At 36.9% G+C, this 27,770-nt stretch overlaps 1 protein-coding gene across 4 annotated transcripts in view; it reads left to right on the top strand.

Annotated features, from left to right (window-relative positions):
• The window catches only part of LOC138320610 (SWI/SNF-related matrix-associated actin-dependent regulator of chromatin subfamily E member 1-like), a 53,485-nt gene that overhangs the window by 13,777 nt on the left and 11,938 nt on the right, over positions 1-27,770 (top strand). For 2 of the 4 annotated variants that reach the window (XM_069263707.1, XM_069263704.1), the window contains 13 exons: positions 10,529-10,624; positions 11,222-11,296; positions 12,160-12,291; positions 12,566-12,647; positions 12,898-12,989; positions 13,649-13,706; positions 14,050-14,222; positions 14,415-14,516; positions 16,606-16,839; positions 17,373-17,474; positions 17,822-17,911; positions 18,203-18,434; positions 26,668-26,856. In XM_069263707.1, the coding sequence (XP_069119808.1) occupies positions 10,529-10,624; positions 11,222-11,296; positions 12,160-12,291; positions 12,566-12,647; positions 12,898-12,989; positions 13,649-13,706; positions 14,050-14,222; positions 14,415-14,516; positions 16,606-16,839; positions 17,373-17,474; positions 17,822-17,911; positions 18,203-18,434; positions 26,668-26,856 (1,657 nt within the window). The remainder of the gene's footprint in view (positions 1-10,528; positions 10,625-11,221; positions 11,297-12,159; positions 12,292-12,565; positions 12,648-12,897; positions 12,990-13,648; positions 13,707-14,049; positions 14,223-14,414; positions 14,517-16,605; positions 16,840-17,372; positions 17,475-17,821; positions 17,912-18,202; positions 18,435-26,667; positions 26,857-27,770) is intronic. The other 2 variants (XM_069263705.1, XM_069263706.1) reach the window with 1 other exon arrangement.

Below are 27,770 nucleotides of genomic sequence, written 5' to 3'. Positions count from 1 at the left end.
GGTATCGACCGGACCACTGGATATAGTATTTCAAAAATTGACGACGGCCTATTGTCTATGCATCGGCTCAGCTCGCTCCTATCTTCAGATGCTGTAACGCGGTCCGGAAATCAGAGACTGTGTCTCGTCCGTATGAGTTTTTAACAAACACATGTGAAGAAGAAGTTCGTCATGGGGAAGCTAATGAGCCATCGTTAGGACGATCGAATAGAAAGAAAGAAATCTATTCTAACAGGTATGTTGCTGAAATCCAATCCCAAATCCCGCGCTTTTAATCGTGGATTTAATCCACAACATCAAGTTATAATTACACAACAATCATTTTCATTTTATCTGGATGCACAAGTGTTATTCGAGCGTGAATATATTTGATTACATTTTTTTCCTTTACTACATATTTCAGTACGACTGTATGTGTTGTAGCGTGCCCTTTCCTATGTGACTTAATACTGTTTAAACTGATCTCTCGTGTTTTTTTTCATGCTTGTAAATGGCAAATACGTTAGGTAAACTAATTTTTAGCTTTTAAGCATTTACATTTGTTTTGTTTTGTCTATTTTAGATCAGGCAAATCATCTATGGACAGAAAATTGATTTAAAGGGCCTAGTTGTTCAAAGCATGAGGAGTTTTATCAGATGTTTAGACGAAATTTTTCTTTCTCATGTAAAAAAAGAGAAAAATAAAAAAAAAAAGAAAATAAAGAAAAAAAAAAAAAAAAATAAAAAGAAAAATTAAACTGCAAAGTCGGCGCTATATCTTCACTAAACTCTGCAAGTGTAGTAAAGAATAGAGTTTAGAAGATTCGATATTATATTTGTTAAATTTGTATGACCAGAAATTATGTGTTACTTGATTTTAAAATTGTCATTAAACTGTGATTAGCCTTATACATCTCAGGTAGCACACTGGGTCACTGTAATTCAAAACCATTTGGCCTGTTTGACGTACAACATACCATGATTAGATTGCGGAGCTTTTGTGTAAATATTATCGGTTCATGAGTACATTATTAGCCAGTTACATGCTGTGGCAGTAACCATTTCATATGTACATTGCTACTCTGTACGCCCTAGCATGGTAGTAAAACCACGGTATATGCACCATGGTGAAACAGGTACCCTGCTTTGGCAGTAAACCAGTTTATTAAGTACATTAGTAAGAAGGGTTTACCCCAGCTGTGGCAGTAACCAGTTATATTTACATTGTAAACCGTTACCCTGCTGTGGCAGTAACCAGATTATATGTACAATGTATACAGTAGCACTGCTGTGGCTAAGTAACCTCATATATATATATATTTTATTCAAGACCCTGCTGTGTCGGTAACCCAGTTTAGAGTGTACACTTTTAAGCAGTAACCCTGCTCTATTCCGATTGTAACCAGTTACAGTGTAACTTGTAAACAGTACCCTGCATGTGGCAATAAACAGTTATATTATACATTGTAAACAGTACCCGTGCCTGTGGCTAGTAGTAACCAGATAGTATATATATTGTAAACTAGTACCATGCCTGTGGCCTGGCCCCGGTAACCAGTTATATGGACATTATAAGCATGACCCTGCTGTGGCAGTAACCCGTTTATATGTATCATGTGTAAACTGTACCCTGCTGTGGCCAGGTGAACCATTGTATATGTACTTTCATAAACAGTACCATGCATGTGCAAGTAACCAGTTATATGTTCATTGTAACCAGTTACTTCTGCGGTGGTAAAGTAACCAGATAGATATATATTTGTAAACTCAGTACCTGCGGATATGGCGGTAACCAGTTTATATGTACTTTTGTAAAACAGTACCCTGCTGTGTCAGTAAAGTAAAGTAACCAGTTAGTGATGACATAGTAAACAGTACCCTATTCATGGTAGTAAACCAGATCTATATGTACCATTGTAAACCGTTACCCTGCTACTGTGGCAGTAACCAGACTATATGTACATTGGTAAACTGTACCCTATCTTGGTAGAAAACCCGTTTTTATGTGTTACATTGTAAATCAGTTACCCTGCTGTGGCAGTAACCAGTTTATAGTACATTTGTAAACTAGTACCAAGGCGGTCGGCAGTAACAAGTTATAATGTACAGCTTATAACAGTACCCTGCTGTGGCAGTAACCATTATATGTGACAATTGGGAAACAGTACCCTGCTGCAGGAACCAGTTATAAGTACAGTATATGCGAGTACCGGCTGTGCAGTAACTCAGTTATATTTACATTATACAACATACCCTGCTTAGGCTTAACCTGTTTATAGGTACATTGTAAACATACCCTACTGTGCATAAGCAATCTATATGTACAATGTAAACAGTACCCGTCATGTAGTAAGCCAATATTTGTACACGTGTAATACATAACCCTGTGGTGCAGTAACCATTTTATATGTACATTGTAAACATACCCTGGTGGGCAGTCATCCAGTTATATGTACATTACACCAGTATCCTGTTGTGGGATAAACCATTATATTACATTGTAAACAGTACCCTACTGTGGCAGTAAAAGTTATATGTACATTGTAAACTGTACCCTAATTGGCAGTAAACCAGTTATATGTACATTGTAAACAGTACCCTGCTGTGGCAGTAACCAGTTATATGTATGTACATTGTATAAAACAGTACCCTGCTGTGGCAGTAACCAGTTATATGTACATTGTAAAGTACCTGTTTTGTAACCAGTTATATGTACATATAAACAGTACCCTGCTGTGGCAGTAACCAGTTATATGTACATTGTAAATGTACCCTGTTATGTGTAGTGTAAACAGTACCTGCTGTGTAGTAACCAGTTATATGTACATTGTAAACAGTAGTTAACCAGTTATATGTACATTGTAAAAACAGTACCCTGCTGTGGCAGTAACCAGTTATATGTACATTGCTGTGGCAGTAACCAGTTATATGTACATTGTAAACAGTACCCTGCTGTGGCAGTAACCAGTTATATGTACATTGTAAACAGTACCCTGCTATGGTAGTAACCAGTTATATGTACATTGTAAGCAGTACCCTGTGGCAGAAGTAACCAGTTATATGTACATTGTAATACTGTACCTGTTATGTTGTAACCATTATATGCTTGCTGTGGTAACTAGTTATATGTACATTGTAAACAGTACCCTGCTGTGGCAGTAACCAGTTATATGTACATTGTAAACAGTACCCTGTCAATATGTAACAGTTATGTACATTAAACAGTACCCTGCTGTGGCAGTAACCAGTTATATGTACATTGTAAAAGTACCTGCTGTGGCAGTAACCAGTTATATGTGCATTGTAAACAGTACCCTGCTGTGGCAGTAACCAGTTATATGTACATTGTAAACAGTACCCTGCTGTGGCAGTAACCAGTTATATGTACATTGTAAACAGTACCCTGTTGTGGCAGTAACCAGTTATATGTACATTGTAAACTGTACCCTGCTGTGGCAGTAACCAGTTATATGTACATTGTAAACAGTACCCTGCTATGGTAGTAATCAGTTATATGTACATTATAAGCAGTACCCTGTCATGGTAGAAACCAGTTATATGTACATTGTAAACTGTACCCTGTTATGGTAGTAACCAGTTATATGCTGCTGTGGCTGTAAGGTATTTATATTGTAAACAGTACCCTGCTTGCAGAAACCAGTTATATGTAATACATTTAACCAGTAACCAGTTATATGTACATTGTAAACAGTACCTGCTGATTGACAGTAACCCAGTTATATGTACAGTTGGGCAGTACCCTGCAGTAACCAGTATATGTACAGTAGTACCCTGTACAGTAACATTTATATGTACATTGTAAACAGTACCTTGTTACTGTGGCAGTAACCAGTTATATGTACATTTGTAAACTGTACTGTGAGGCAGTAACCAGTTATATGTACATTGTAAACATGTAGTATGTAAATGGTAGTAACCATGTATATGTACATTGTAAACATGGAGTACCCTGCTGTGGTAGTAACCAGTTATATGTACATTGTAAAACAGTACCCTGCTGTGGCAGAAGTAACCATTATATGTACATTATAAACAGTACTCTGTGGCAGTAACCAGTTATTGTACATTAGTAAACTGTACCCTGCTGTGGCAGTAACCAGTTATATGTACATTGTTACCCTGCTGTAGGTAACAGTTATATGTAACAGTACCCTGCTGTGGCAGTAACCAGTTATATGTACATTGTAAACAGTACCCTATAGAATGGTAGTAACCAGTATATATTGTACATTGTAAACAGTACCCTGCTGTGGCAGTAACCAGTTATATGTACATTGTAAACTGTACCCTATCATGGTAGTAACCAGATTATATGTACATTGTAAACAGTACCCTGCTGTGGCAGTAACCAGTTATATGTACATTGTAAACAGTACCCTGTCATGGTAGTAACCAGTTATATGTAAGGGGCAGTACCCTGCTGTGGCAGTAAACAGTTATATGTACATTGTAAACAGTACCCTGCTGTGGCAGTAACCAGTTTATGTACATTGTAAACAGTACCCCTGTGGCAGTAACCAGTTATATGTACATTGTTAAAGTACCCAGTAAATGTGGCGTAAACAGTTATATGTACATTGTAAACTGTACAGGTTATGGTAGTAACCAACCAGTTGTTATATGTACATTGTAAACAGTACCCTGCTGTGGTGTAACCAGTTATGTACATTGTAAACAGATACCCTGTGTGGGCAGTAACCAGTATTGTACACGTAGAGATTGACAAACAGTACCTGCTATGGTAACCAGTTATATGTACATTGTAAACATGTACCCTGCTGTGACAGTAACCAGTTATATGTACATTGTAAACAGGTACCCTGCTGTGGCAGTAACCATACATATGTACATGGAGTATTACAGGCTGGAGGGCATAGTGTCTAACCAGTTATATGTACATTATAAACAGTACCCTGCTGTGGCAGTAACCAGTTATATGTACATTGTAAACATTGTACTGTGTTAACAGTATTATTTGTATTGTAAACAGTATGGTTCCCTGGTTGTGGCAAGTAACCAGTTATATTGTACAGAGTGATTGACAAACAGGTACCTACTATGTGTAGCATGTAACCAGTTATATGTACATTGTAAACAGTACCCTGTTGTGGCAGTAACCAGTTATATGTACATTGTAAACAGTACCCTGTGTGTCAGTAACCAGTTATATGTACATTGTAAACAGTACCCTGTGATTAGTAACCAGTATATATGTACATTGTAAACAGTACCTACTGTGGCAGTAACCAGTTATATGTACATTGTGTACCCTATGGTAGTAACCAGTTATATGTACATTGTAAACAGTACCCTGTGGTAGTAACCAGTATACCATTGTAAATACCATTGCTGGTACAACCAGTTGGTGTGTCCAGTACCTGGAATGTAATTGTAAACAGGGATTATTGTAAACTGTACCCTGTGCCATATGGTAGTAACCTGTTATATGTTATAAGGGGTAACAGTATATAGCTGATGTAAAACATTGTAAAAAGAGCTGTAGCTTATATGGTAGTAACAGACTGTAATGTACATTTAAACTAATATGGTTAACAGTATATTGTACAGTAAACAGTACCCTGTGTGCAGTAACCAGTTATATGTACATTGTAAACAGTATAATATGTACAGTACCCTGCTGTGGCAGTAAAACCAGTTATATGTACATTGTAAACAGTACCCTGCTGTGGCAGTAACCAGGATATTGCAAATACATTGTAAACAGTACCCTGCTAAGGTGGCAGTAACCAGTTATATGTACATTGTAAACAGTACCCTGCTGTGGCAGTAACCAGTTTATGTAATTGTACATTGTAAACAGTGTTATATTACATTGAAACTGTAGCTGGTGTCTAACCAGACGGCTATATGTACATTGTAAACAGTACCCTGTGATTGAAGTCAGTAACCAGTTATGGTATGTGTATAACCGATGTAATATTACATTGTAAACATGTAGTCCCTCAGAATATGGTAGTAACCATTGGACGGCTTGTGTACATTGTAAACATGGTACCCTGCTGTAGGTGTAACCAGTTATATATACATTGTAAACACTCGTACCCTGCATGTGTTGCAGTAAGGTTATATGTACATTAGTTATGTACATTGTGGTTTCTTTAGTAACAGTTATTGTGTAAAAGGGTATGTCAGGTATATATGTATATGTTATATTGTAAACATGGAGTGTGACAGTTAATGTAGGGGATTGCTGTCAGTCATGGCAGTAACCAGTTATATGTAAACATTGTAAACAGTACCCTGTTAGTGTGGCAGTAACCAGTTATATGTACATTGTAAATTACATTTAAACATGGAGTAACCAGTTATTGTACATTGTAAAACAGTACCCTGCTGTGGCAGTAACCAGTTATATGTACATTGTAAACAGTACCCTGTGATTGGACAGTAACCAGGAGTACATTGTAAATATGTATATGTACATTGTAAAACCAGGAGTATATACATTGTAAACATGTACCTGTTAAAATGAAAGGTATCCCTTAATGGCATTGTAATAAGTACCTGATATTAGTAAACCTGGAGTTATATGTACATTGTAAAAGGTGTCCCTGTTTATGTACATTGTTAAATGGTAGTACCCTGCTGACAGAAGTTAGCAGTAACCAGTTTATATGTACATTGTAAACAAACAGTAACCTGCTGTGGCAGTAACAGTATGCTGTGTGCAGTAACCATTATATGTACATTTGTAACCATTGTAACAGTTAGTATGTACATTTAAAAGTACCCCTGTGTGGAGTGGTAACCAGTTATATGTACATTGTTTATATGCTGTTGACAGTAACATATATGTACATTTGTAAACAGTACCCTGCTGTATACATTGTAAACATGTACATTGTACAGTTAGTATGGCAGTACATTGTTATGTACATTGTAAATTGTACCCTGCTGTGTGGCAGTAACAGTTATATTACATTGTAAACAGTACCCCTGCATGGTAGTAACCAGTTATATGTACATTGTAAAAAGATTGTAAACTGTTATATGTACATTGTGGTAGTCAGGATTGTAATCAGTAAACCAGTTATATGTACATTGTAACAGTAAACCCTGCTGTGGCAGTGATGACAAGAAGGAGCTAGTGAACTCCTGGTCTCCAGTTATGTGTACATTATAAACAGTACCCTGTATTGGTAGTAACCAGTTATATGTACATTGTAAACAGTACCCTGTTGGTAGTAACCAGTTATATGTACATTGTAAACAGGCTGTGGATTAACCAGTTATGAAGTGTAATTGTAAACAGTACATGCTGCAGTAACCAGTTATATGTACATTGTACAGAAAACAGTACCCTGCTGTTTCAGTAACCTTTAAGTACATTGTAAACATGTTGTAACAGAAGGATTTGATGGAGTTATATGTACATGTGCTAATGTACATTGTACCCTGCTGTGGACAGTAACCAGATGGCTATATTGTAAACAATGTACAAGTATGCCCAGTAACCAGTTATATGTAATTATGAACATGGGTGGGGGGGGGGGGGGGGGGGGGGGGGGCATGGTAGTAACATGGGAGTAAACAGTACCCTGACCTGTAAGGTAGTAACCAGTTATATGTACATTGTAAACAGTACATGTGAAATTGCAGTAACCAGTACTATATGTGTATTGTAAAACAGTACATTGGTAGTAAACATTATAAATTGTAAACAGTACCCTGAGTAGGGTGTTATATGGCAGTGCTGTGTACCTGTTATAGGTTATATGTACATTGTAAACAGTACCCTGCTGTGGCAGTGTTATATGTACATTAAAAAGTACCCTGCTGTGGCAGGTTGTATGTACATTGTAAACATGTACACTGTGATGGACAGTAACCAGTTATATGTACATTGTAAACAGTTTACCCTGATTGTGGTAAAGAAGGTAACTTTGTGTCTCAGTGACGGTTAGTTATATGTACATTGTAAACATGGAGTGTAACCAGTGATGGTGTAAACCAGTTAGTGTACATTGGAAGGGTAGTAACCGGTGTTTACATATGTACATTGTACAGTACCTGTCATGGTAGTAATACAGTTATATGTACATTGTAAACAGTACCCTGCTTGTGGCATAGTAACCAGTTATATTGTACAGGTTGTAACAGTTACATGTGATTGACAGAAGGAAGGTATCTCATTGGTTTGTTGCAGTAACATGTTATATGTACATTGTAAACAGTACCCTGGAGGTGGCAGTAACCAGTTATAATGTACATTGTAAACATGTTATGTGTAGTAACCAGTTAAATGTACATTGTAAACAGTACCCTGTGGTATTGACCAGTTATATGTACATTGTACCCTGCTGTGGCAGTAACCAGTTTTATAATGTACATTGTAAACTGTAAATATATTGTAAACATGAGTTATATTGTACATTGTAAACAGTACCCTGCTGTGGTAGTAACCAGATCTTATATGTACATTGTAAACAGTACCCATGTTCATGTAACCAGTTTATTGGTACATTGTAAACAGTACCCTGCTGTGGCAGTAACCAGTTATATGTACATTGTAAACAGTACCCTGTAATGGTATAACTGTATGTACAGGTAAACAGTATGGAGTGGGAACCATTATATGTTGTACATTGTAAACAGTGGATATGTACCCTGATATTGTCCATGGTAGTAACCAGCTTATATGTACATTGTAAAATGTACCTGTCATGGTGTAAACAGTTATATGTACATTGTAAACTGTACCCTGTGATGGTAGTAACCAGTTATATGTACATTGTAAAACATTACCCTGTTGTGGCAGTAACCAGTTATATGTACATTGTACTGTACCCTGGATGGCAGTAACCAGTTATATGTACATTGTAAACAGTACCCTGTTGTGGTAGTAACCAGTTATATGTACATTGTATAACAGTACCCGAGGGCTGTATGGTGTGGCATTGTAAACTGCTACCAGTAACCAGTTATATGTACATTGTAAACAGTACCCTGTCATGGCAGTAACCAGTTATAAGTACATTGGAGTGGTACCTGCATGGTAATGCAGTTATATGTACATTGTAAACAGTACCCTGTGTGGCAGTAACCAGTTAAGGTACATTGTAAACAGTACCCTGGATTGGCAGCTGTTAATGTACATTGTAAACAGTACCCTGTATGTAGGACCAGTTATAATGACACCAGTAAACTGTACCCTGTTATGGTACCAGTTATATGTACATTGTAAACAGTACCCTGCATGTGCAGTATATGTACATTGTAAACCAGTTATATGTACATTGTAAACTGTACCCCTGTGGCAGTAACCAGTTATATGTACATTGTATTGTAACATGACAAACATGTAAACAGTAACCAGGGCCAATGTTAATGTACATTGTAAACATGGAGATGATTACCCTGGCATGGCAGTCTTACCATGTTATATGTAACTGTAAACAGCAGTAACACGGCAGTAACCCGTTATATGTACATTGGTAAAACAGTACCTGCTGTGGCAGTAACCAGTTATATGTACATTGTAAACAGTACCCTGTCTATGTGGGTAACCAGTTTATATGTTAACATTGTAAAACAGTACCCTGTTCATGGTAGTAACCAGTTATATGTACATTGTAAACATACCCTGCTGTGGTAGTAACCAGCTTATATGTACATTGTAAACTGAGTACCCAGTATGGAGTAACCAGTTATATGTACATTGTAAACAGAGGCAGGTGTAGTACCCTGTAACATTGGTACCCTGTAGTAACCAGTTATATGTACATTGTGTACCCTGTCATGGTAGTAACCAGTTATAGTACATTGTAAACTGTACCCTGCTGTGTGGCAGTAACCAGTTATATGTACATTGTAAACAGTACTCTGGCATGGTGTTATATGTACATTGTACAACAGTACCCTGTATATGTCTCAGGCAGTTATATGTACATTGTAAACAGTACCCTGCTGTGGTATAACCAGTATATTGTACATTGTAAACTGTACCCTGATGTGGCAGTAACCAGTTATATGTACATTGTAATGTATTGTACCCTGCTGATTATATGTACATTGTAAACTGTAAAAAATAGGCAGGATGTATTGTAAAATAGGCAGTTATATGAAAAAATAGGCAGTTATTGTACATGATGAAAAAATAGGCAGTTATATCGTCTTGTTATGTCTTGCACTTCATGAAGAAATGGGATGAGTTTACATATTGTGTCTGTCTCACCTTGTCCAATCCTGTCTCTTGTTTCTTACTGATATAGTCAATATGCAGACAGGACATTTATCTAAGCGTTTTTCAAAACCATTTCATAGTTTTTATCTCTCCATTAAATTGTTTTCAAACATTTAATACTAGTAGTGATGGTTATAATTTTATATTATGTATTATTAATTATCCTAAATAGCTAGGACAAATAAATTCCACAGGTCTATTTCCTTTGAGATATTAAAGCTTGACTATATTGATCATATCTACAAGTCTTAATTTGATAAAGACAGAAATAAAATATGAAGCTTTAAATGGTTTTTTGTTACATGTATGTATTTGCTGTTGCAGGGTTCTGGATCTAGTCCCTTTGTATCTTCTGCTCATGGCCATCCATCCTTTAATCCAGTCAAGGTCAGCTTTAGCAGCAGTAAGGCTGCAGCAGGGGTATGTATCCATCAGAATGTACACTACATATTTTTCAGCTTGTTTTCTCATGATATTTTTTTGGATTCACAAAACAATGTTTGGAAGATTTTGAACTCATTATAAATATTCTAAAATCAATAACTTTAAATACAACTTCAAAATTGCAATTGAAATTATCAATTTTATAGTTTCCTAGTTGATATAATCTGTAACAAATATGAATATATGGTCAATATAAATGAAAGTAATGTCGTCATATAGCTATTTATTCGTTGGTTTTAATTCAAAATATATAGCAAAACATTGTTACTTTTTGAAGAAGAAAACAACATTATCTTTATTGAAATCTCATATGTACTGTAAAGTTTTGTTGTGTTTGCTATGAAAGCTCAAATATATATAAAACAATTATTTAATGCACTAGTGAATAATTTGAAAATTTAATGCACTAGTGAATAATTTGAAAGTTCCAAACCATGAAATATTGTACCTTGAAATATTCCATGTTATACATTATTGGAATGTGATGCTCTAAAATGTTACATAGAGTGTATTCTCCTATCAACTGTATTTTGATAAATGTGTAATCAGTTGTTACTACTGCCATATTGACAGACAGACTCCAAGGTCCCGAAGCCACCCAAACCCCCAGATAAGCCTCTAATGCCCTACATGAGGTACAGTAGGAAGGTACGTATGTTGGCATGCAGCATCTACTTGCATACAGTTCACTTCTTCAATGAACATTTCTGAGGATTTTTTGAGCTGGTAATATAAAAAAGCAAATTGTTTATTAACTATGCTGAAGTTTGCCAATTTGAAAGTGTCTTATATTTTTAAGGTTTTGTAGAAATCCGAGACAATTCATATAACTTAAATGAAAATTTTTGTCAAAAGACAATAGTTCCACTACCATGTAGTGGGAAATGATTCCAATTGTTGAAAAGATGTTGCTGGATTGTAAATTTGTAAAATAATTTGTTATAGATAAATTAGCTCTAAACATATACGACAGAGATTCTTCAAAACTAAACAACATTTTCATTGTATTGCTACAAGTATAATATGATGTGACTTTACCTGTTTTGTGTATGTTGTTTTTATCCTGTGTAAGTTGGTAATGTATATTTCATGTGGTTAAACCTTCCCTAATTTGTTTATGTTTTGTGTGCATCCATTCAGAATGTCTCCATGTAAGGACGTGGACTTGTAGATGTTGTGCACACTGCTTTATACTTATTTCATAATTCCTGTCTATTATTTTTGTTTCTATAGAAATTTTCCCATTTATATGTGTCGGGATTCACTAAAAAAAATTACCGATTTCATACACAAGATTCTTATGATTTAATCCTTTGTTTTGGTCTTTAAAAAAAACCGTTATGTACATAGAAAACTTACATTGAGTTTCAAAAGAAATATTCTAGTTTAGCTACAGGAACGTCTTGAGAAAAAAAACCATAATTAGTTTTGACCATGGTATAACACCACTGTAGAATCAAAAATAGAAATTAGGAAAAACAGAAAGATGAATATTTTTACTGTAATCCAAGGTTTGGGACCAAGTGAAGGGAGCTAACCCAGACCTGAAACTTTGGGAAATTGGCAAAATTATTGGCCAGATGTGGCGAGATTTACCCGAAGGTGACAAGCAGGAGTTCATGGATGAGTATGAGGCAGAAAAGGTATACTGTTGTTGGATGGATATGTTGTTTCATGCTTGCTTTAATATAGTATTGTTTTAAAAATTTGTACATGTTCTATGGGTTTTAAATTTTATTATTAAAATTTGGATTATATGTTTAAGGACTATGATGGTGAATGTTTTTATGTTTAAAAAGAGGAAGAGAACAATGATGCTATGATTATCTTATACCTAACTTTTTTTAACAGAACAATGGAATTCATATGAAGCATGACATTTTAACAATTAATTTACACCCCTGGCCTTTGTTGTAGGTCCAGTATAGTGAACTGATGAAGGCCTACCACAACTCGCCAGCCTACCAAGCATGGGTAGCAGCAAAGGGCAAAGGGAAAGGTACTAACAACATTCCATCATATATATCATTTTTCAATGGTAGGGTACTCGTGATTCTGTGATTCAGAATTTATCTCTTTGACAAAAACTTGTTTCTTACAAGCTTCTTGCGAGAGTTCATTTCTTGCAAGTGTTGTTATTCAAAGTGACCTCAAATCACATTAAATAAAAACTTTTTAGACTGTTGGACATTTTATATCTTATTAAAAACTATACAACAATGTGTCATGGTATATCTTTTGCCTTTCAGCTGCCGCTGCTGCTGCTGCAGTTGTTGCTGACTCATCTATGGATGATGAAGAACAACAGCAAATTCCTCAGAGATCTCCCAGAGGTCAACCGGTAATATATATATATCATTTGTGCTTCACATTTCAGAATGCTCCCTTCTCATCTGCTAATCACAAAACAATAGGGTTACCTGTCACTGCTTGATAAAGTCAAAGAACAAAAGAAACATTATAACAGTTTTCTGAAGAATTATTCCAAATAATGATAATAAAAAAAACAATTGCCAACAGTGTGTTTTTATTAGGTCACCTGAGACGAAGTCTCAATTTACCTTTTCTAATCGTCTTTTTCCGTCGTCATGCGTCGTATGGCGATAAACAATTAACATTTTTGACATCTTTCTATAACTGCTGAACCAAATTTGTTGAAATTTTTCAGAAACCTTCCATGACGAAAGGTCAACCAAAATTGTGAATTATATGTTCCTAGCCCCCAAGGGACCTGAGGGGTGGGGCAAAAGGGGTCAAATAGGCTAAAACTTCAAACTTCTGAAATTCCAGAAATGGTAGAATCAAATACTTTTTATAGATGGAAAGGACTTAAGGTCTTTTACAAAAATTGTTTCAAGTTTATCATAGTTTATATAGGAATAAACACATTTATGAGCATTATTTGCTCAATTTTCATAGAAAATGAGTCAAACATTGTTGGAATTATTAGCCTGAGATAGTATTTTAAAATGTATAAGAGAAATTTCAATTAAATTGCAGAGTAGCAAAATGGATGCCCAAGGGAGGATCAGCATTCAGCAGGCTGATGACGATGATGGTATGTATTGGTGGACTTCTACTCACATTCTACTTAATTTTACATAGACGATTCTATTCTATCTCTGTATTTCAGTTTTAGACACTACTTATACGATAGTTTTGCTGGTTTTGTGTGATCTGACTATTCATTCAGTTATGATATCTAACGGTTGAATGCCTTACATTTAAACATCTAGTTCTGAGTAGGGTTTTAACTTTATATACTGGTAATTGTTTATAGGTCCTGACTTGGAGAAGAATAATCCTGTTGAAATATACCATATTTCAATTTTTTTCAATATTTTCTTATATCAAATTATGTTGATGAACTTAGAGACTCGTAATATCTCCTATTTCTACAGATGCTGATGATGGCTTTCTGATTAAACACATATCACACTCGCGCTATGTCCGCAATCATAGACTCATCAACGAGATATTCAGTGAGACTGTTGTGCCAGATGTGCGGACTGTCGTTACGACAACACGTATGGGAGTATTGAAACGCCAAGTCCAGTCTCTCACAATGCATCAGGTAAGTCTGTTGTTAGAAAAAAAATGTATAAAATCTAATCAGTTAAAAATGATCGAAATGTTCTTGAATTCTGATTATAATGTTATGTCTTGTTTGGAAGGTCCATCTACTTATTTAAATGTTTGAAATAGAAAATGGCTTTGATTGTTATGGAATTATCATTTCATTAAGGATCAAACATTTTTGTTTCAGAAAAAATTGGAAACTGAACTACAGCAAATTGAAGAGAGACATGAAAATAAAAAGCGGAAATTTCAGGAAGGCAGTGAACAGTTTCAAGAAGACCTTCAAAAGGTATCTTTAATCTTTCAGGATTCAAACTTAAAATTTGGCATCTAAACTAATATTTACATTTGTAATTGGTTTCACAATGTTTAAAAACTTTTTCCTCATATCTACAAGACATCAGTTTTTGTCTCACTTTCGACAATTTCATCTTTGCATGTTCATATTATAGTTATCATCCCATCTGGAAGTGATATATTGTGACATCATTATTTTGTAAGCAAAACTTGCATCATTCTCTCTGAAAAAATTGGTGTTACACTAGTAAGCACATGACTTCACAATAAATACCTACCCGCAAAGGGCAGATGACTTTGATATGCATAGATAGAATAGTTAATGATAGGTGAGGAAGGTGAGACTAAGGTGTTGCTTTTCTTGTGCCAGTCATAAAAAGTCCTCTTTTGACAAAGGTAATCAATTCCAATTGTATTGAACCCTGATCAAGATACTATTTGGAACAATCAGAACACATTAGACAAATATTGAGGAAAACATTTTACCTGGTTCTAGTAATTTGGGTTAAAAAAATCAGATTATTGATTCATCTATAGAACTAGTTGATAAAAATTCAATCTAAGACTTGAGCCTCAAGTTCTTATTTCTATACATGGTGAAAAATTTATCCAGTTTTTAGCCCACCATCACCAGATGGTGGGCTATTCAAATCGCCTTTCGTCCATCAGTCCTTCCGTCAGTCCGTTAACAATTCTTGTTACCGCTATTTCTCAGAAAGTACTGAAGGGATCTTTCTCAAATTTCACTTGTAGGTTCCCCTAGGGCCTTAGTTGTGCATTGTGCATTTTGGGACCGATCGGTAAACAAGATGGTAGACTGGCAGCCATCTTGGATTTTGATAGTTAAAGTTTGTTACCGCTATTTCTCAGAAAGTACTAAAGGGATCTTTCTCAAATTTCACATGTAGGTTCCCCTAGGGCCCTTGTTGTGCATATTGCATTTTGGGACAGATCGGTAAACAAGATGGCCGACTAGCGGCCATCTTGGATTTTGATAGTTACAGTTTATTACCGCTATATCTCAGAAAGTACTGAAGGAATCTTTCTCAAATTTAATATGTAGGTTCCCCTAGGACCCTAGTTGTGCATATTGCATATTGGGACTGATCGGTCAACAAGATGGCCACCAGGCAGCCATCTTGGATTTTGTTAGTTACAGTTTGTTATCGCTATTTCTCAGAAAATACTGAAGGGATCATTCTCAAATTTCATATGTAGGTTCCCCTAGGGCCCTTATTGTGCATATTGCATTTTGGGACTGATCGGTCAACAAGATGGCCACCAGGCAGCTATCTTGGATTTTGGTAGTTAAAGTTTGTTATCGCTATTTCTCAGAAAGTACTGAAGGGATCATTCGCAAATTTCATATGTAGGTTCCCATAGGGCCTTAGTTGTGCATATTGCATATTGAGACTGACCTGTCAACAAGATGGCAGCCAGGCAGCCATCTTGGATTTTGATTGTTAAAGTTTGTTATTGCTATTTCACAGAAAGTACTAAAGGGATCTGTCTCAAATTTTGTATGTAGGTTCTCCTAGGGCCCTAGTTGTGCATATTGCAGTTTGGGACTGATCGGTCAACAAGATGGCCAAGTGGCTGCCATCTTGGATTTGATAGTTACCACTATTTCTCAGAAATGACTGAAGGTAATTCTCGAATTCCATACGTATGTTCCCTTTGGGCCCTAGTTGTGCATAATGCCTTTTGGGACTGATTAGTCAGCAAGATGGCCAACCGCCTTCCATCTTTGATTTCATTGTTGAAGTTTGTTACTGCTGTTTCTCAGAAAGTACTCAAGCGATCTGTCTCAAATTTCAAATGTAGTATGTTTGAAAAAATTTGAAAAGCAGGGAAAAGATCCCTCTGTCCATTGTCAGACAAAGATCATTCTTTGGTGGGCACCAAGATCCCTCTGGGATCTCTTGTTCTTTTAACATTACATGCAAAGTAGGATAGGTAAGAAAAATAACTCTTGTTATGCTGCTGTATGAATTGTTTTAATGATTATAAGCATAATTTCTCCACTAAAACTAAAATAATTAACTGCCTATTATCTAAACCTGAATAAATTGTGCTAACAGTTATGTGACGAGAAGCCTCAAGTGACAGAGGAGATGTTCAATAACATGGTGTCAGCAGCTCGTGAGGACCTCAAGGTCCGACACCAACAGTACCTACAGCAACAGGAAGAAGAGCGAAAGAAGGCTGCAGAGCTGGCCGAGATGAAGAAGGAGGAAGGAGAAAGTCAGTCAGACACAGATAAAAAAGATGTGAAGAGTGATGAAAATGTTGGTGTGGAACAGATGGACGTTGGTGTAAGTAAGAATGGGAAGTTTGGTTACGTTTTATTCAGAGTGTGGAAATTGTAGAAAAGATAATAGTGGTTTGTAGCAGATGAAAATATGTTTGTAGGATCGCGAAGTTTAGAAGATGAACAATTCTTTTAGTATTAGTAATCTGGAATAGTTGTTGTTAAACAAATGTGATGTGCATACTGACATGGGACTTTGAAATGACATTAGTCATTATTTGAAAAGACAATAGTCATTGTGTTATTTGCGACAAAAATTATTGAATTAAATTATTGTGTTATTTGCGACAAAAAATTTTAGGATGCCACATCAAGTAGATAGCATTCATTTATTTACAGGTTAAAGGGGCATATTTCAAATAAGATATCTTCTGAGGAAACCTACAGTTTAAATTTTTTAAATCTTTCTTACCCAAATGAGTGGTTATTTAGGTTTGATCATGGAATTGATATATGGAATATAGGTATGAATGATGTATATAATTGATAGATGATATTTTTCGATCTCTAATTGTAAATTTGATGTGGTTATTTCAGGATGCTGTAGTGGACTCAACAACGACAGAACTGACTGCCATAGATAAACCTACGATTGCTGAACCTGCCAAGGACACAGACATGGACACATGTAACTCTCTGGTACGTATATCATTTATAGACCTCTACACGTACTAAGCAAGATGTTCATCATAATATCAGAAAAGCATTTCCATAGGGTGTTCATAATTTGACGGACTTTTGGCTTTAATATAAGTGCCTGTTTCTAGACCCTAACTTGTGTTACAAATTGTTTTTAGCATGTATATTAGAATTAGAATACACTGTAATAACAAATCAGAAAAAGATAATTTGTCATATGTTCTTTGTAAATAGAAGGCATTTGTGTAAATTTTATCCAATTCATGCCCAGGAAATTATCAAGTTGAAACGTTTTGATTTTGGATTGTGTATTGTTATGAGATGGTGGGTGTTTATTGTTTGCTCAGGATGGTCCTGGTTTAGAGGAGGGCAGCACTCTAGAAGACTTAGGCGTCAACAGACGAGATCTGGACAGTCCAGACTCACAGAAAACAGAGGTGGGTAGGAACACGGTCAAACCTCATTAACTCGGAACTGCAAGTCACACAGTGTTTGAGTTACTGAGGTTTGCTGTACGGTAGTCCCTCGTTAAAACGTTACCGTTGTCCAGTGCCAATTTCGACGATATAATGAGGGTTACATGAAAGGTAATGATCAATCGCTCACCGTTTCTGTAGCCACAAACACATAAATACTGTATTTATCAATTGGATAAACAGGATTTTGGAATTATCAAAAGAAGTAAGATTTTCACACTGTGTTCCTGAATATCAAGTTTTGTTTTATAGGACCTGTCCCAGGATGGCATGCCCATGAGTATGATGCTGGATGCCCCAGGGGACGAGGGACTGTATTCCCCGGAGTCCCAGGGCTCTTCTCCTGACCACACCCCTGAGAAAGGTGATAGTCCTGAGTCACAGGGCGAGGCAACACCCGAAAAACGCACCAAGGTCCGACGAAAGAGGGATCGTGGTGATAAAGTAGATAAACAGGACAGTCCCGCTGGAGAACGGGGAGCCGGTAAGAATTTAATTCTCTGTTGTTACTATGCATGTAGTTTGTGTGGTTTTAAAAGACAACTTCTAGAGAAAATGGTTCGGTTAAAAGTACTTGTATGCATCTCAGCTATGGAAGGTAGTGGTGCGTTTTGTGTTCGAGGGGAAGGTTCTTTTTGGGTACACTTCATGGAGCGGATGCATGCGGTATAGAGCTGCCGGGGCTTGGTTTGTGGGTATTTTTTCATGGCTACACAGCATATCTAGCTACAGACTTGAGTGGACCCTGTGATTTGTAATGTATGGAAATGATTAAGTTACTAAACCATTAAATATAAAAAGTTTGAAACCCCAGTATAGAAATGTGTACATTGATGTAGTTAGGTAGGGTGTTAGAATAGTCCAGTGCTTGTCATACAAAGTATGTGTACGAGAATGCTGTGAATGAAGTGTTAGGAAGGAGGTGTACGAGAATGCTGTGAATGAAGTGTTAGGAAGGAGGTGCATGTATATATAGGGATGGTCAGCATGTTTCATGTATAGCATAACTAGTCGACAATGTGTATATATACCTCTAGTGTACATGTGCATCAATTAAGTCAACAGTTGTGTTATTGCTGGAAAACTGTTTCCAGATGCTAAATTATGGTTGTAATGATAAATCTGTGACATTCATTTATTATCATGTTTCTAATGAATTTGTTTATATAAATGTTTGGTAAACCTGGGAAATACACAAAACACTTAAATTGATAGAGAAAATGTTGTTTCTCAATTTACAGATTCACTAATAGTATTCTTAAAAATAATTGATAGGGAAAAATATTGTTTCTCAAATTACAGATTCAATATTAGTTTGTCTTAAAACACTTATTGTCCTAAACATTTATTTAAATCTACTAAGATTTGGTGTATAAGAATTACTTTAAGGTCTCGCATGATGTACTGGTAATATAATGTATGCATGCAGTTGCAGGTGTCTTATATATGTAACATTGGATCAAATATCACTTCTACAGTTCCAACACAGTCTTACACTAGATTTACTGACTCGTCAAGATATCACAGTCGAAAAATGTTAATGTTAGTGATCACAGCTGGACTAGGATAGTCATTGGATTAGGGAGCTAGTATTACAGTATTAGAATGGGGAGCTGTTTTGATGAACAACAGGTTTGTTGTGCTTTCTCTATAATTAATTTCTGAACAATATAACATAAAATATATGTTATAATTATCTGCATTGGATTGATATTAGAGGTCAGCTTACCAGTATGAAGTAATTTCAAGGTCGGCGATGATATCTGTTCAGTCTACCAGTCAGCAGTGATATCAGGGTCAGTCAACCAGTCAATAGTGATATCAGGGTCAGTCTACCAGTCAGTAGTGATATCAGGGTCAGTCTACCAGTCAGCAGTGATATCAGGATCAGTCTACCAGTCAGCAGTGATATCAGGATCAGTCTACCAGTCAGTAGTGATATCAGAGTCAGTCTAATAGTCAATAGTGATATCAGGGTCAGTCTACCAGTCAGCAGTGATATCAGGATCAGTCTACCAGTCAGCAGTGATATCAGGGTCAGTCAACCTGTCAATAGTGATATCAGGGTCAGTCTACCAGTCAGTAGTGATATCAGGGTCAGTCTACTAGTCAATAGTGATATCAGGATCAGTGTACCAGTCAGCAGTGATATCAGGATCAGTCTACCAGTCAGCAGTGATATCAGGGTCAGTCAACCTGTCAATAGTGATATCAGGGTCAGTCTACCAGTCAGTAGTGATATCGGGGTCAGTTTACCAGTCAGTTGTGATATCAGGGTCAGTTTACCAGTCATTAGTGATATCAGGATCAGTCTACCAGTCAGCAGTGATATCAGGATCAGTCTACCAGTCAGTAGTGATATCAGGGTCAGTCCACTAGTCAATAGTGATATCAGGGTCAGTCTACCAGTCAGCAGTGATATCAGGATCAGTCTACCAGTCAGCAGTGATATCAGGGTCAGTCAACCTGTCAATAGTGATATCAGGGTCAGTCTACCAGTCAGTAGTGATATCAGGGTCAGTCTACTAGTCAGTAGTGATATCAGGATCAGTCTACCAGTCAGCAGTGATATCAGGATCAGTCTACCAGTCAGCAGTGATATCAGGGTCAGTCAACCTGTCAATAGTGATATCAGGGTCAGTCTACCAGTCAGTAGTGATATCAGGGTCAGTTTACCAGTCAGTAGTGATATCAGGGTCAGTCTACCGGTCAGTAGTGATATCTGGGTCAGTCTACCGGTCAGCAGTGATACTTGGATCACTCTACCAGTCAGTAGTGATATCAGGGTCAGTCTACCAGTCAGTAGTGATATCAGGGTCAGTCTACCAGTCAGTAGTGATATCAGGGTCAGTCTACCAGTCAGTAGTGATATCAGGGTCAGTCTACCAGTCAGCAGTGATATCAGGGTCAGTCTACCAGTCAGTAGTGATATCAGGGTCAGTCTACCAGTCAGTAGTGATATCAGGATCAGTCTACCAGTCAGTGTACGTAGTGATATCAGGATCAGTCTACCAGTCATTAGTGATATCAGGGTCAGTCTACCAGTCAGTAGTGATATCAGGGTCAGTCTACCAGTCAGTAGTGATATCAGGGTCAGTCTACCAGTCAGTAGTGATATCAGGGTCAGTCTACCAGTCAGTAGTGATATCAGGGTCAGTCTACCAGTCAGCAGTGATATCAGGGTCAGTCTACCAGTAAGTAGTGATATCAGGATCAGTCTACCAGTCAGTAGTGATATCAGGGTCAGTCTACCAGTCAGTAGTGATATCAGGGTCAGTCTACCGGTCAGTAGTGATATCAGGGTCAGTCTACCAGTCAGTAGTGATATCAGGATCAGTCTACCAGTCAGTAGTGATATCAGGGTCAGTCTACCAGTCAGTAGTGATATCAGGGTCAGTCTACCAGTCAGTAGTGATATCAGGATCAGTCTACCAGTCAGTAGTGATATCAGGATCAGTCTACCAGTCATTAGTGATATCAGGGTCAGTCTACCAGTCAGTAGTGATATCAGGGTCAGTCTACCAGTCAGTAGTGATATCAGGGTCAGTCTACCGGTCAGTAGTGATATCAGGATCAGTCTACCAGTCAGTAGTGATATCAGGGTCAGTCTACCAGTCAGTAGTGATATCAGGGTCAGTCTACCAGTCAGTAGTGATATCAGGATCAGTCTACCAGTCAGTAGTGATATCAGGGTCAGTCTACCAGTCAGTAGTGATATCAGGGTCAGTCTACTAGTCAGTAGTGATATCAGGATCAGTCTACCAGTCAGTAGTGATATCAGGGTCAGTCTACCAGTCAGTAGTGATATCAGGGTCAGTCTACCAGTCAGTAGTGATATCAGGTTCAGTCTACCAGTCAGTAGTGATATCAGGGTCAGTCTACTAGTCAATAGTGATATCAGGGTCAGTCTACCAGTCAGTAGTGATATCAGGGTCAGTCTACCAGTCAGTAGTGATATCAGGGTCAGTCTACCAGTCAGTAGTGATATCAGGGTCAGTCTACCAGTCAGTAGTGATATCAGGGCCAGTCTACCAGTCAGTAGTGATATCAGGGTCAGTCTACCAGTCAATAGTGATATCAGGGTCAGTCTATCGGTCAGTAGTGATATCTGGATCAGTCTGCCAGTCAGTAGTGATATCTGGATCAGTCTGCCAGTCAGTAGTGATATCAGGGTCAGTCTACTAGTCAATAGTGATATCAGGGTCAGTCTACTAGTCAATAGTGATATCAGGATCAGTCTACCAGTCAGTAGTGATATCAGGGTCAGTCTACCAGTCAATAAAAGTATTAAGAAGTTAGGTTTTTCTACATTTCTTGTGATATCAGAATTAATAAAGAAGAATATCAGGGCTTAAGTGGTAATGATGCTGAGGTGCTCAGGACAATGTATTAAGCTGGAATGGTGTTTTAAATCTACACACATATTAGAGCCTGCAGTTGTTATTAGATCTAATCGCATGTTTTCTACTGACCACTTACACATTAACAACATACTAATCTTGATATAATCAAATATTAATAGGGGATGGAAAACCTGTATGATATTGAAGATCTTGCTCTCTCTTCTGTATTTTATTTTATTTTTTTTTTCTATTTCAGTTTTTGTTCTTTTAACCCTTGTTTTGTTCCTTCTTCCTTTTTTATGATATTCTGTTGATATTTCTGTTCTGAATCCATATTTTATTTTGTGTTAAAATTACCTCACCTTTAGACCTGCGAAAGTTTTATTTGATCACCTCCCCCTTTGAACCACACACATTTTGCACACTTCTGAAATGGTTAGAGTGTGGTTCCCGCCTTGACTTATGCCATCATAGGTTTAGGACTACTATGCATAACTACAGCATGTGGAGAGAATTCTTTGAGAGGAGAGAAATATCTTGTTCCGAAATGCCCATGGATAAAATCCCTATGAAAGTGATGAAAAATCAACCGCTTAAAGGTAGATACTAGTTTATATTCCTTTGAAGAATCACAGCAATTTAATAGAAATGCGTCAATTCTTTTTAAAGAAAATGAAAACTGTTAAGAATCATGTTTATTTACATCTTACTAAACTACAGAAATTCATGGGTTGTTGGCTTTGGATGTGTTTATATTCTGTGTTTTTAGAAAGATACTGGGAAACCCAAAATAAACTCCATAAACACAGCACAAGGCATACACATCAATATATATAATCCTAGGATAATCATGTGTATCTGGAAGAGGACATAGAGGTGGCAGTCCCTAGAGGGAATCCTGACTCCATACATGTTTCAAACATTGTCTTACATTTTATCATTTTGCTATTCATTGGGCACAAAATGATACTGTGAAAATCAGATAGTGTAGTAAAACTGCAATTACCTGCCAGATCGATCATCCTATGGTTTCCAGGGGGTCGATACTGATGTAACAACACACAAAAACAAAAGTGCTTGGCCTGTTGACCAGTAGCACATATATACACTATTTCAGTGTAGGTTTCCAATACTAATCCTCATAATTTTCACATGTAGAGTAGCTTGATTTCCTTGCTGGAAAATCACCAAACTGGATTAATAATGTAACCCTCTTCTGTCAATCGGATCTCAAAGCTACAGCTATTTACAGGCTCTTGTAACATTGAATTCTTATTGATTAATGAATGATCAGTTGTTGAGGATGTACTTCTCTTGATATTAAAGATGCACACTTTTTGACATCATAATGTTATATCACTTAGCTCCTAGTAAAAGGCAGGAAGCTTTCTTGGTTCTTTATAATTAGTATTCCTCAATTTGTCGAGCACATGGAATTATGTCCTTTTTCAAAATATTTTCTTTAAAGAAAAGGGGTTTGAGTTAATGCACATTCACACTTAGGTACATTTCCTTCAGATACAAGACTATTAACTTCACCGCTCCTATCTTTTGGTTGATTACTGTTCTGTCACAACTTTTTCATTGTCAAGTACGCAGGTAGATATTGGGGAAGCTTGATCCTTGGTTTTTACCTTGTTAACCATTGATGATATTCAAGAATTGTTTGTGTGCAAACCTAACAATGTTTTATGTTTAACACCAATTTCTGAATTAACAGTTTACATCATGTATTTAACAGTTCTACGAAGACAATTCTAGCCAAGTGCAGGCGAATAGTTACAGATGTCATTAATTTTTTATGAGTTTGATTGATTATGATAAAAACCAAGAGTCAGTGTTTCAATGGTTCAAACCAAAGGATGATTTATAACCTACTGCCATCTAATATACTTCATGTCATCTTTTACTAATGTCTGAAACATAGTTCTAATACAAAATTGTCTTGGTCCTATTGCCAATATTCAGTCAGTTTGCTTACTGTGCCATCTTGACTGCTGTTTTCTCTGGTGATGGGTCTGAATGGTGACCATCTTAGTAACAGTACTAATAATCTAACATCAACACAACTCTGTAGGATGGTGTCCCTGTGTAAACTCAAACTCTCTCCTGACACCAGCGTCATAGGACAAAATTACCATGGCGATTTATCAATAGGAAGTGATGAATTCTCTTGTAGTACTGGGTATTTTGACTTCTACTTTTAACTTTTTGTTAAGCATTGACTTTAAACATTTAAAAATCAATATGTTGACAATTTAAGTTTCTTTTAGTTTTGATTTGTTCCACAAAATGTCTTTGTTTGAAAATGCCAAGAAGGTTGGAATTGATCTAATCAGGAAAATTTGAAGCTTTGCTGAAGTTATAATTAACTCCACATCTCTAATGCTTAATTGTACTTAAGTGAAATTGGCTTTTCAACACTATAAGTAGTGTTTACAGACAGTAGGATTTAACCACACTGACATGCATGACTACCGGCTGACCTATGTAGACTCGCAACTGAATACTAACTGACATGTGACCAATTTTACATGTAACCTGACGACAAACCAACCGACTCTTTGAAGAAGTCTTGCGAGCTTGAACTAAAAACCTGACTATGGGCTCAACCTCAACTATGACCTGTAATATAAGTAAGGCACTCATTGCTGAAATACAAAATGCTTTCCTTTGTACTCCATTTATATGTATCAAAGTTAGATATTTGTGACTTGACAATAGCTATTATTCATGCCTCAATGACCCCATTGTTCACTTGTGCTTCGCTCCTTATTACAGCTAGTCTCCTGGAAATTTCATTTTACATAAGCATCATCTCATTCCTTCCTCACATTGATAGATTTGCTTGCACTGATGCGTTTTCATCCACACACTGTCATCAACAGGGTTACAGATGCCAATTTTTCCTTACAATCCAAACTAACTTTCTTTGTCTTGGTGGTTTGTGGTTTTCCTAACTGTAGCAAAAGGAAACCAGCCGTCATTAATGGTAAGAGACACGCATTATCACTACCTAACCACTGACACCACATTGCACTCTAAAGCAATAAAGATTGGTATTCTATCAAGCTTGGTCTTCGTCAGTATAAATTGAAACCTGGGGATAGCATGGAATTAGATGTTAGTTAATATTTCAGCATTTCATGAAGAAACAGTATGCCAGATGATGCAAAATCAGCTTCTAAGATTGACTTTTAATGGTGTGTTGTGCACATCCATATTTTGGTTTTAGTGTTGTGTTTAAGAGTCGAGAACTAGTTCAATTTTTCCCCATAAATTATTAAAGCTGATGTTATGGGATTCTGATACAACACAGCACTGACAGTACATCATATACATGTAATTAGATCATAAATAAAATTTACCGTCAGTACAAGGTTTGTGTATGCATGCAAATGTTTTATTTGAGGTTTTCAAAAGGAAAACTTACTACAGTATCAAGCTGAAATTCGCTGTGACCTCTAAGTCATTGCCATGGTTACTATTGGTGTAAAAATCCATTCATGACAACGTAATGATCATATGACAATAGGCATCACCCGTATCCTTGTACATCCTTACCAAGACATCCTACACTGTCTTCCCTATGTCTTCACAAGTTTGTCAGTACCCAGTGCGGGTCACCTTTCTGTTTGACTTGTGACAGTGTATTGTTGTCTTGCCTTCCATTTGACTCCCTTAAGCCACCTTTGGCTTGTTGTTCCTTTCACACACACCCCTACCCCCAGTGGACAGGGACACCCTTTGCCCCTTCCCACCAGGTTCAATAGAGCTTTTCCATGGATTCCCTCCTCCACCTTTGTTTAGAATATCTCCACATGCTGTAGAATTAAGAGCACCTGCTATTTGTTGCCATATTTTCTTCAATAACAAACTAAGCCTTCACTGCAAACTTAAAAAATACTTTCCTTAGCTACAAACTTAAATAAATTGGGAATTTCATAACTTCTTGTACTAAATTCAATCAGTTAATGCATTCTCTCAAGTTGAAAAGGTTTGAACCACTATCAAGCAAATGAATTGGTTGCTGAAAAGTTTATAAAAAGGAAGATGAGATATGTATTATGGTGATTTGGTATAACTTTATCTGGTTTGTCAGATAATATGTCAAGGCTGAGGCCCTGACTTAGAATTTGGGTTATATTTTAACTACATACTAAAATGTAGGGACCAACTCTAACCATTTCTAAGTTTCAGAATATTTTTGTGTAGAGGGTACCATGGTTTTTTGTTCCCAGTGCTACTACTGGGAAAGCTAGGCTAGGTGTTTCAGAAGTGAATTCAAGATGATACAGTTAAACATGTATGGTAGCTGCATCATTAGGTGAGGAAACTGTTGTATGTCATGTGTTACTGGCGTGTTATTTTTAGGTCCGCGTCGTTACCCGTGCGACATCTGTGGAAAGGCGTTTAAGCACAAACATCATATGACTGAGCACAAACGTCTGCACACCGGCGAGAAACCTTTCAGATGTGGGCGCTGTGGCAAGCGCTTCTCCCACTCGGGCTCCTACAGTCAGCATATGAACCATCGACTGTGTAAAACAAACAGCAACAACGGTACGTGGCCGCTAGACACGCCGTAGGGACAGTCAGTGGTAGTCATGCTTGACCGGCTCCTGTATACTTGCTAGCAGGACAGTTGACAGTAGATGACAATGTAGTTTAGTTGTAGCAAAGCTAGTCTTTAGACAGACAGTGAAGAAAATCTTATGCTGTTTCCCTGATTCCAGCCTTATTGACTTATCTAATTATGACTTTTCAAAATTTCCCATTTGCGATTGACTTGATATCTTATCTTTCTGTTTAAACAATAGGTTTTTTTTATGGGATCATTGATATTTTCCAGATATCTGAAATGGTTTGTAGGTCACTCCTTTTATGGAAAGGATTACAATGTTAGACATATTACTGACTGCAAACCTTCAAAGTTGATACAGACCTGACTTTGAATTTCAATTAGGAATTGAATGGATAAGATCAGTTGATTTAAAAACAAATTATTCATCACTTTGATGAATCGTAATTTCATAAAATACTGAGACTTTGACAGACATACATTTTGACGTGAAGCATTTAGATTTCAGCTAGGACAAATGCTTTGTAGTGATTAGATACTAGTCTTGTAATCTGACAAAGTTGACACACATGAGACAGTTTTGACTTTTGCGAGATATACTGGAGATACATCACCACCTGGTTGAGACAAAAGACATGCTGTGCTTCCTCGGATATCTTATAAACTTGAAAGAGAGTAGTGGCTAGATATGCAAATTAAAAAAAGAATTCACATGCTTTGTAGTGACAGATTGAGCTTAAGAAGGGTTAAAATGTTCGGAGTTTGCCACATCAACCACAGTCTTGGAAGTGATAGTGGACACGGTGTGATACTACATGTGTGCTGTTCACCCTCTGGGCTTCCTTCTCTGTCTAGTGATCAGTGTGTGGTCTTCTGGTGCCCTAACCTCTAATCT

This window comes from Argopecten irradians, chromosome 4 (assembly GCF_041381155.1).
Source record: "Argopecten irradians isolate NY chromosome 4, Ai_NY, whole genome shotgun sequence".
NCBI classification, from domain to species: domain Eukaryota; kingdom Metazoa; phylum Mollusca; class Bivalvia; order Pectinida; family Pectinidae; genus Argopecten; species Argopecten irradians.
This window is presented reverse-complemented; position numbering and strand designations above follow the sequence as displayed.